General features: G+C 36.3%; 2 protein-coding genes across 2 annotated transcripts; one reads left to right on the top strand and one right to left on the bottom strand.

Annotated features, from left to right (window-relative positions):
* Positions 1 to 8,364: 8,364 nt before the first annotated feature.
* Positions 8,365 to 9,138, top strand: LOC128869849 (uncharacterized). The gene is made up of 2 exons (XM_054112451.1): positions 8,365 to 8,499; positions 8,554 to 9,138. Exons 1-2 carry the CDS (start codon positions 8,365 to 8,367, stop codon positions 9,136 to 9,138), a joined length of 720 nt encoding a protein of 239 aa, XP_053968426.1.
* Positions 9,139 to 9,202: 64 nt separating this feature from the next.
* On the bottom strand, positions 9,203 to 10,005 carry LOC128869848 (putative nuclease HARBI1). The gene is made up of 2 exons (XM_054112450.1): positions 9,892 to 10,005; positions 9,203 to 9,727 (listed from the first exon to the last, which is right to left on the bottom strand). The coding sequence occupies exons 1-2, from the start codon at positions 10,003 to 10,005 to the stop codon at positions 9,203 to 9,205; spliced, it is 639 nt and encodes a 212-aa protein (XP_053968425.1).
* Between the last annotated feature and the right edge of the window lie 294 nt (positions 10,006 to 10,299).

Raw genomic sequence — 10,299 nt, 5'->3', positions numbered from 1 at the left:
TTATTTATTGACGCCTCTTTCTGTAGCTGCTGTATTTTATTTGCCAGGTCTTTCATTGTCTGGTTCACATGTCGCTGTGTTGCCATCATGTCGATTAGTTCGACAATTTTACTTCCCAAATTCCCATATGCATCATTATCTTTAGGCTCCTTATCCTTGGATACAGTACCGATATCGTTGTCTATGGGCGTGTGTGGGGTGAAGATGCTTCCTTTAAAAGAATCGCACATTATTGACGTAACATCCTCTACAACCACCGCGCCATCAGATATAATGGGTGTAGTTGGGCGTGTCGGCGATCTTGCCATTTTGTGGCTTCTTTTGAAGGGGTTTTTCCCTTTCCCAGCATTCTCTGCGAATATGATTTCACTGTCCTTCTCATATCCGCTGTTGCTGGTACTGTCGCTTTTTTTACGCTATAGTTAGCGCTTCCTGTTGTTGTAGCTTTTGTGTTTCTATTTGTGCTAGTGGTTTTTTTGTGTCTCCATTTAGTAAGGGTCCCGACTCAAGTCCCTTATCTCTAGACGTAGTGTAGTTGCTTTATAACCCCATGGTTATCTATACAATGTAGGGAGGTCATGCGAGGGTTGACACATGACTTTATGAGTACATGTGTTCAGAGCCAGGTCGGCACTAACCAGGAAGAATTCAACTGGACCTACACGACCAATTAAATGGTGACGGCTAGAGGGCGTTACTTGAGGCCTGCCAGGGTTTTAACGGGACGGGAGCTATCGTGACATTAGCCCAGGAGCCATTTCATTAAGGTGTCACCCTTACCTGCTAAAGTCCTAGAATACCACGATAACCAGACCATGTCAAACAAGATCCTCTTCTATCGCCAGTTTGCCATAATTAAGATCTTACTGGTCTCGATCCTCATGGGGTCCCCCCTCGCCTGTTTTGCTCAGCCTATTGCCGTTGAGCTAATACTCGTGACTAACAGATTGAGCTGTGGATTTTAGTGGCCTCCTACGACAGGCACCCCTTACCGCGGGCAAATTCTTACCCCCTAACCCGCAGGGTACACATTCTTCGCTATGTATAGGGTTATTCAATAGGTGCGCTTCAACTTTTTTCCGATAGGGAGGGCGAACGACGCAATATTTTTTATTTTTCGCTTGTCATTTGTAAACTTCATTAGTATACATTTCATCATGGAACGCTACACACTTGAGCAACAATTGCAAATCGTGCAAATTTTTTATGAAAATAATCGTTCTGTTGCTGCTACTTTAAGAGCATTACGGCCATTTTACGGTCCATTTAACAAGCCGTCCCGTTTTGGGGTTATGTGAAGTCATTGGTCTACAGTAACAAGTCGGCGACGATTTGTGAGCTCAGAGCCAATATTGAACGTGAAATTGCTGGAATTTCGGCCGATTTATGCAAAAGAGTGGTCGAAAATTGGGTTCAACGATTGGACTTCGTAAAACGTGCACGCGGTGGTCATGCAAAAGAAATCGAATTTCATACTAAAATGTATATGTTCAAACTCGATAATAAAAAAAGTCAAACCGTGTGTGTTTTATTCAAAAAAGTTCAAAAGTTGAAGCGCTCTTACTGAAACACCCTATACATAAATCGCACTTGTTGCGTTAAAGCGTAACAATTCAAAATCTGAACATTTTCAGTAGAGACGAAAAATTGTTTCCGTAAATATTAATAATATATTACAAGGAACAAAATATGTAATTGCACGAAAATATCATTAAAAACAATATCTCGGTTGTTTCATTCTTATTTGCTTAGTAGTTGCGCTAAAATAACAAATTTTTGAGTTGTTACTCTTTTCCTGAAATTTTTTTATACACTTAGTGGTATATTTTAAACAAACCGTTTGGTTGTAAACAGCCACAATTCAAAATGTTACACTTTATGTGACACAAATTTGTTCAAACACTTGGAGACAACTAAAAATGTAACTCTTTAGTTGAGACAAAAGAAGTCATTCTGAAAACAAAGAGAGAGTCATAACGGTTTTTTTAACGAAAAACTAGACAAGCCACTGAACGATTATTACAGTGGGTAGAGATGACCTCTGTACAATGTTTTCTTGCAAAAAACTAAAATTTGGAAATTTTGAGTTGTCACGCTTAAACGTAGCAAGCGCGATATGTACTACGAAAGTTAAGTATTACTAAACTTAACGTGAGGAATTTACATAAATTACATAGATAAACCCAACAAATCCAACGTTGACCACTCAGTAACAACGGTTATTTATTTTTATTTATTTTTTTTTTACCAACCACAACTACCGTAACTGGGGCGGTATACAGACAGACGTTATAGATGTATAATGTGGAGTAAATACTACTTTAGCTTTTCCTACCGGGATGTCGTGCACGATTCCTACAAGGATACTCGTACAACAGTTCTTCTTTGAATATAAACATGTTTACATATGTACGTGTGAGTGTACGGAGAAAACAAATTATACAATAAACACATGATGGAAAGAATAATGAGATGGCGCCTATCGTGGTCCCGTTACTTTGCGCTCAGCGAATTTGACAACTAGTTACGTGATTTTAGCTCCAGTATGGCCAGATTACCATTTTCGTAACTTGATTTAGCTTTTTGTTTTTGTTATTTAGTCTCGGAGTTTTTGTTCTTTCTTCATGACATTTTTCTAGCTGTTCTAATTAAAATGTCATATTTATATATTAATTTTGTAAAATATACATTTTTTAATAATTATTTAAAGAATTCACTCAGTTTTATTTAGCTTTACTTTTTTTTAACATCTGGTGGCATTGCCCGCGATTGCAGGTGTTGTTGGTGTTCTTCTGCTTTCGGCAGTTAAATCTCTCTCTGGCTACTGCAGTGTTGCCTAGCTTTGGATATAAAATCGCACTAAAATGCCCATTCAAAGAAAATAACCCAACAAATTTTTATTGAATCACTTAAAGAACTTTGTATGCGTGACAAATTGTCTTTAAAATGCGCGTTTTTTTAAATAAATGTGTTATGCTTATGTACAATTTAATTTGTGAGGTATTTTTGTTAAGCGAGACTCTTTTGTTAAGGGAATGACTTTTTTGCTATATTTGAAGCTATGTAACTAGATAAGGTACTCTTTTTGTAAAAATGTCAGTATGGTTTCTTTAGTATTTTCTAGTACAAAGAATATAACTCTTAATGTCCTATGTCTCACTAAGGATTGATGACCGGAAGAAACGATTACACCTCTATGGTTTTAATTCGCATTCAATAAATTCAAAGGCTATTTAAAATGTGTAAAAAGGTTTTCAATCTTAAGAAGAGTTGAGAGAGGAGCATTTAATATTTTTGCATAACCTTAAATGGAGCCAAAAATTAGATTTGCACTTTCAAATTATCAAATTTTATAAGAGTAAAAAAATTTTCATTAGCACTAAAATCTTCTCAGAGTGACCTTTTTTAACCTTTTTTTGTTTGATAATATAGTTTGTTTTTTAACTTAAAGTTTCGGTAGCTTTAAATTAAAAAAAAGAAACAAACACGAAACTTAAAGTTTTTGCATTTTGGGTATAAAAAAGCACTAAATTTATTGCGAAGAGCAAATCGTTGGCAATACTGCACAACTCAGCAAACGTGACGTCACGTACGCTCTGATGGGCGCAATCTTCTTTCTATCATTCTTGCAATAAACAAGCTCTCTTTAGTTCTCATGCTGTTTGGGAGCGAGCATATAACAATGCTAACATAGGTATGTGTATGGATGCGAACAGGGAGAAACAGCCTAAGCTTTAACACGGAGGAATTGGCTTAACAAACACTACATTGGCTTATTGACCGCTCAATAAGAACAAATAAAACACAGAAAAGACGTTGAGACAAACAATATCAAATTTTGCTACTGCCAGGTTCAGCGAGAAGAGCGTGTTTTGAAAGAGATGTGTGCGAATAATTTTGTTTGTTTTTTTTTTTTTGTTTGTTTGTTTGTCGCCTTTATTTGCACTCGCTATGCATTCTCTCAGCACTGAGAGGCTAGGTGAAGGCTTTGACGAATTGAAATAGGTAAAATTTCAATAACAAAAACAATTTAGATGAAACAAATGGCTAAGTAATATTTAATGATATTTATTATTCTTAGCTTATTTTGTTTCCATATTTCAGCAGGCTCCCTAAAGCACACTTAGGTGCACATTCCCACAATTACTTCCTTGATTTTGGCGTTTCGAACCACAGATATTTAAAAATTAAAGCACCACTTTCAAACTCACGTCCACTCGCGACCACATCCCATACTGTTTCTTATTACATACATATGTATGTACATATATACCTACACATGTAAGGAACAATTAAGCAAAAGTTCAATGTACTGAAGCGACCATGACCTACCTCACGTATTGTGACCGAATGTCTAACAAATGCAAAGGCAATTCTCATGTATGCACACTTGATGCCCTATTATATGTATATCCGTACATACATATACATACATTCTCGACTCTCAGCAAGACTATGCTTATTAGTATACACATTTGTATGTATGTACATACATCAGCACACACAAAGCACTGGATTTATGCCTCTGCACGCGTATGTTTCCAAAGCTAAAATTATAAGCCTAGCGACTACAAGAACAAAATACATTCATAACACTTAGTTCGAGCTCATATGCTCATATGCCCATATGCCAATTTTCTCGTCAGTTCGAAAATAGTCAATATTGGAATATTTCGCGTTGAATTATTTGCCAATATTTGGTAAATCCTGAATTTTTGTCAAGTCGAGCGGCCGCAGCTCCGTACATATGTATATATGTAAATATGTATGTCTTCTAAATTCTCGACAGCAATATTTTTCTGTGGCAAGTGCTCGCAGCCTCATATGTAAGTATGTCTATAAAAGTTTGTAGGCATCTATTTATGTATATGCGTGTTTGCTTTTGCACGTCCATATGAACGATTTTTCATATGCAGATATTCATTTGAAATAGCTGAACGAATATATTGATTATGTAACGAAATCCTGTCGAATTAATTTATTGGTATATGTTTGTTTAAGTTCCTCTTACCAAATAAATATTATTATCCTTAAGAAAATGAAATACTAGTTTTGTTAATTTTTATCTTTTATTTTTATCAACAAGAATATATATTACAATGCTATAAATAATAGGTATTTACATTTCCTGAAATGCAAAAAAAAAAATATTGTATAAGCACAAATTACGAAACTGTTCTCATATTATAACAATTTCTCACACGACTTCGATTTTGACATCGATTAAGTCATTGCGATTTACCTGATTTTTAAAACACTACTGTCAATCCACCATGATTAAGAAAAAAATGTAGTGCTTTAAAAATCTAGGCTCGGGTGCTACCTGAAAGAGAAGAAAAAATAAAAAAGAAACCTGTGAAATAGACTAAAAATAGAAAAAACCTGAAATCGACAATACCTGTGTAATATATATATATACATATAAAAACCTGAAATAAAGAAAACTGGAAAACCCTGAAATAAAAGAATAGGTATCATCATATGCAAAAGATAGCTAATACGATTATTAATTACCTATGTGAACGGTGCATCTCTTTTCGTGGGGCCCTGGCTTACAACCTATTACAGTTCTTTTAATTTATTTTGTACTTTTCTCAATCTGGCTCTATTGACCTCATTTCGTAAGGGCCACTTTGTATTTTTAACAGAAAATCTAATAGTTTTACGCGATGATCTCTACACTCGCCAGATCCTACAAACCAGTCGGGAAATATTTTTTGTGTTTTTTTTTTTTAAAACGGACAACATAAAACATCTAAGACCTGCAATGTGGGCATATTTTGCGAAGAGCTGACGGTACCACACCACTTCGAGTCGACACACTTCGAGAACCCTGTCTTCAGCATTGACAAGCCTTAAATCGCTGTCATCTGTGGAGTTTTTGGATCTAATCAGGGCTTCTGAATGTAACTTCAGCTCTCCTTTTGTTTTCGTCATGGCGTGGGTGCATTTTTCACATTTAAGCTTGCACAGCACTTTTTGGTAAATAACCAGTGAAGTAACGCTGCACTTGTACCTCAGCTTCATTACCTTTTTCAGCAAAATTGACGTCTTCCACATTAATCTCTTCAAAAAAAAAATCCTCATTTTGCTGGTCTCCTACTTCTGTCTCAAGATGACGATCCTCGGGGCCTACATTCCAATCTTAATTTATATCGTCATCGTCTGTACAGTTTGAACCTTTTTTCTCAAATCTTTGGCGTAAAATTTTCATTGAGATTAATCGCACAACTATATATTGGACTTCGTGAGATGTTGGATGAGTATTCATACCAATTTTTGCATCGCAAAATCGTTATGCGGAAACCTTCGATGCACTTTACGTGTACGTTTCCCGGCAACTGGAATGAACGCAAAAATCTAGATGTTTATTCAATCTATCAATTTTTCTTGTGCACCTCGCCTAATCGGACACTTGAAAGGATTTTTTGAATAGAAATTTTTTGCATCCAATTCGTGTGGGCTTAGCGTATTTGATCACGTAGTCGTCACTGCCTAATAAATTTTGGGTCAAGGCCATGTCGATACCAGAGGCTACCGAATTGCTCAGGACCTGAGTTGCGCGTGAAACGCTCATTTTTTCCAAAAAACTGGGATATATGGGCCTCCGTTAGTTTCGGACAAATTTTAAAATGGGGATTCATTTGATCTGTATCAAAGAAATTTTTTAGCACCTTGAAGCTCGTCACTCCATCTGATGTTCAGATGTCATATTTCTTTAAGGTATTTCGGACGGCCTTTATCAAGTGACAATAATCGTACCAGCAAATTCGTTGTGTCTTCGTGCAGGAAAAAGGGGCACTTCTCAGGAATTCCTAAAATGTTAAAGATACTAGTGTTGGAGGGCCCTTGATCGCAAACTATACCTTTCAAATTTAACCCCATTAGCACAATCCCTTAACCATAAAAAATAAACATTTACTGCCAATTTTATTTTCGCGTTGACCTTCCCTATGGTCTACACACCCATCGATAACATCTTTAGCTTTATTATAGCTCAAGTCCGATTTTATGATGGTTTCATCGAATAGAACGCTTATGCGTTCGGTGTCGGACAAAGTTGAAACAATTTTTTCTAAATTATTACAGACATTGGCATCGAACAACGGATCACCATATTTGATGGGGCGCCAACGCAAAAGAGATGACTTATGGTGCAAAGCAAGACCTAGGTCGTCACGCGTAAACGTACATATATGCTTTGGAGGACATATAATTTATGTTTTGAGCCAATGCCTTTTCCTCTTCGCTATAACGGTTTTCTTGGCCATTGACGATCATTCTTGTGAAAGTTATAGCATCGCTTGAAGTTTCTTCCCCAAGTACTGCACGACTACACAAATATTTATATTTTTCCTGCAGCTTCCCATTTTCTGCTTCTAATTCTTCAATTCTTTTCTTTAGTTTAACTTCGTTGCTCCGATAAAAAACGAGCAGCCTGAGCAAATCGTTCGCGACTGCTAGTGATTTCAAAGTCCTCACATATATTTTGTTTTTGACAATCTGCCTTCTTCCCTCTAGCATGGAATATTTTTCGAACTCTTCTAATGTAAGATCGTCTCTTACACCTACTGTACGACTTACATATACTTTGGTAACAGGCGGGCAAACCCAATCAGAGCCAGTACTAGGTGAGCGACTTCTACTAACTGGCTCTAATCTGAAAGATGGAACAGCCCCATCTAAAACTTTAAATCGAGTTACTTGCTCTGGACTAAAGTGGCGCTTACAAACATATAGCCCATCAGTATCTGCTAGTTGTACGTTGCAAGCCAGGGCCCAACTATTTCGAGCTTCTCCGCCTAGAGGAAAGGCGTAAAACATATGACCCTTTTCCACAAAGCATCCCACCACGCAGCACCTTCGTTGCTTCTTTGGCATTGTACAGCTGTATGTAGGGTCATCGTCATGCCCTATTAAAAAAATTATTTTATATCATAATAATTTATAAACATATAATAATTTATAAACATATAGTAATTCATAAACATATATAGGCATTTTCTGCAAATCGTTTTCGGGCAATGTTTTCGCATTTTCAGTTTTCAAATCGTTTGACATGTTCTGTAAATCGTTCCGTTTTCGTTTTTTTCGAACATCAGCAAATCGTTTTTTCACCCTGTTCTGGAAATCGAAATCGTTAAAATTTTCCAGTTTTATTTTCGGCATCTTAAACGTTAGCGGTTTGTGACATTCATATAAACTGTTTGTTGAAATAAATTTATCAAAATGCGAGTATTTACTCCAAATAACTGCATATATTTATGTAAATAAAAGTGTTTATTTAAAATATTTAAAACTTATTCAAAAGCGTTTAGGGGAAAACACAAGAACTCCAAGCAAGAGCTAATTTTAGTCGAGTTTATGGAATCTCATCCAGATTTGGCGAAGAATTTTTCGAAGGGCAACAGAGTTGCTGTTGAGGAAAAGTGGAAAGAGCTAACGACGCTGCTAAATGCACAAGGGCCGCCCCAAAAAGATGTTAATGAATGGAAAAAAGTAAGTATTTAGTCAAATATTAAAATAAATATTTTTGAGTTGTCTTTTTTCAAGATATGGTCTGACTGGAAGGGGTGCATTCGGAAAAAGGTTGCCCATAACAATCTAGAATCGAGGACAACAGGAGGTGGACCCTTTAATAAGCATGTACTGACGAGCAACGAAGAATGTGTTGCAAGAACTTGTGGAATTTTTGCAGCCGTTGAGGGCATAAGCCATTCTAGAAGCTTTGGGACAGAAGAAAATAATAGCGCTATCGAATCTGAGGAAGAACGTCCCCAAACAAGTAGGGAAGCGGTGGCTACCCCGAGAGCTGCAAAAAGGACACGAGTGTCAACGCAGGACAGCCTTCAGTCGTGTATGGCAACGCAATCTAGTTGTATGGAGAAAATATCCACCACTTTAGATAACATTTGCGAAAACCAACACAAGATTGCAAAATCGAAGGAAGATGAAAGGGAAGAGATTCGACGACAATGTCGTGCTGCTGAGAAACAAAATGAATTGCTGGCAGAGCAAAATCGCTTGAAGACTCAAAGTATAGAGCAAAAGCAAAGACATTACCTCAAAATGGAGCAGTTGCAACAGGAAACAGTTAATATTAAAACTAAAATGCTTGAGATAGAGACTAAAAAATAAATATAAAAGAATCTTATTGAACTGTTATGTATATATTTACTTTTAATATGAAAAAATTTATGTTTCATAATATTAAATTTCTAGCAATAGAGTCTCTTATATTTCTGCCAACACTATATAAACTACTGTTTTCCTCATTTTCAGCAATTTCCTCATCAATTGGATTGTTTTCTAATACGGTTTCTGTTTCAATGTCATCTATTTGATTACTCCTACATATGTTATGTAGTGCGCAACAAACATTTATTATCTTCACTACCTTTTGCGGCGTATATGGCGGGGTAGTTTTCAAACAACGAAACCGACTTTTTAATACTCCTATAACACGCTCAACGATGTTACGTGCTTTTGCATGCTGCTGGTTAAATCTGTGTTCTGCTGATCTTGGGCCTGGGTTTCTATATGGAGTCAGTAGAAATGGCTCTATACCAAAACCAGAATCTCCCAGTAGCCAAGACCCTCGGTCACCAGCTTCATACTGCGATAGGTAATAGTGTTTTGCACTGCTCATACTAAATACGAAAGCGTCATGGCTTGCACCAGGCCGAGTTGCATCTACTGCTCTTATTATCATATCAAAATCACAAATCTGTAAAATAAAGGCAGTAAATTTTAAATTTTAGAAACACAATTTAAATTCATTCTTACAATCATTGCGTTTATGCTAAAAAATCCTTTTCGGTTAAAAAATAGATGCTCGTTCTCAAAAGGTTTAATCAGAGCCACATGTGTTCCATCAATACACCCTATTACTCCTGGAATACCGAATTTTTCTACAAAATGAAGTTTTGATTTTCTAGAATCCTCTTCAGACATTTTCAGCTTAATCCACTTAGGACACAGAACATTTTCCAAAGCATTGATCATTTCGGATAATATTTTTGATAATATTCTTACAATCATTGCGTTTATGCTAAAAAATCCTTTTCGGTTAAAAAATAGATGCTCGTTCTCAAAAGGTTTAATCAGAGCCACATGTGTTCCATCAATACACCCTATTACTCCTGGAATACCGAATTTTTCTACAAAATGAAGTTTTGATTTTCTAGAATCCTCTTCAGACATTTTCAGCTTAATCCACTTAGGACACAGAACATTTTCCAAAGCATTGATCATTTCGGATAATATTTTTGAGACTGTGCTTCTACCCATAGCAATATC

The sequence above is a fragment of the Anastrepha ludens genome, chromosome X, assembly GCF_028408465.1.
Source record: "Anastrepha ludens isolate Willacy chromosome X, idAnaLude1.1, whole genome shotgun sequence".
Classification (NCBI taxonomy): Eukaryota; Metazoa; Arthropoda; class Insecta; order Diptera; family Tephritidae; genus Anastrepha; species Anastrepha ludens.
The sequence above is the reverse complement of the archived record's forward strand: the minus strand, read 5'-3'. Positions and strand labels throughout refer to the sequence as shown.

Bases quoted from the DNA above. Each gene is read 5' to 3' on its own strand.
- LOC128869849 (XM_054112451.1), top strand. From the start codon at position 8,365: ATGGAATCTCATCCAGATTTGGCGAAGAATTTTTCGAAGGGCAACAGA. The intron at 8,500-8,553 runs GTAAGTATTTAG...TCTTTTTTCAAG, and splicing joins ATGTTAATGAATGGAAAAAA to ATATGGTCTGACTGGAAGGG.
- LOC128869848 (XM_054112450.1), bottom strand. From the start codon at position 10,005: ATGATCAATGCTTTGGAAAATGTTCTGTGTCCTAAGTGGATTAAGCTG. The intron at 9,728-9,891 runs GTAATAGGGTGT...TTTATTTTACAG, and splicing joins AAAAATTCGGTATTCCAGGA to ATTTGTGATTTTGATATGAT.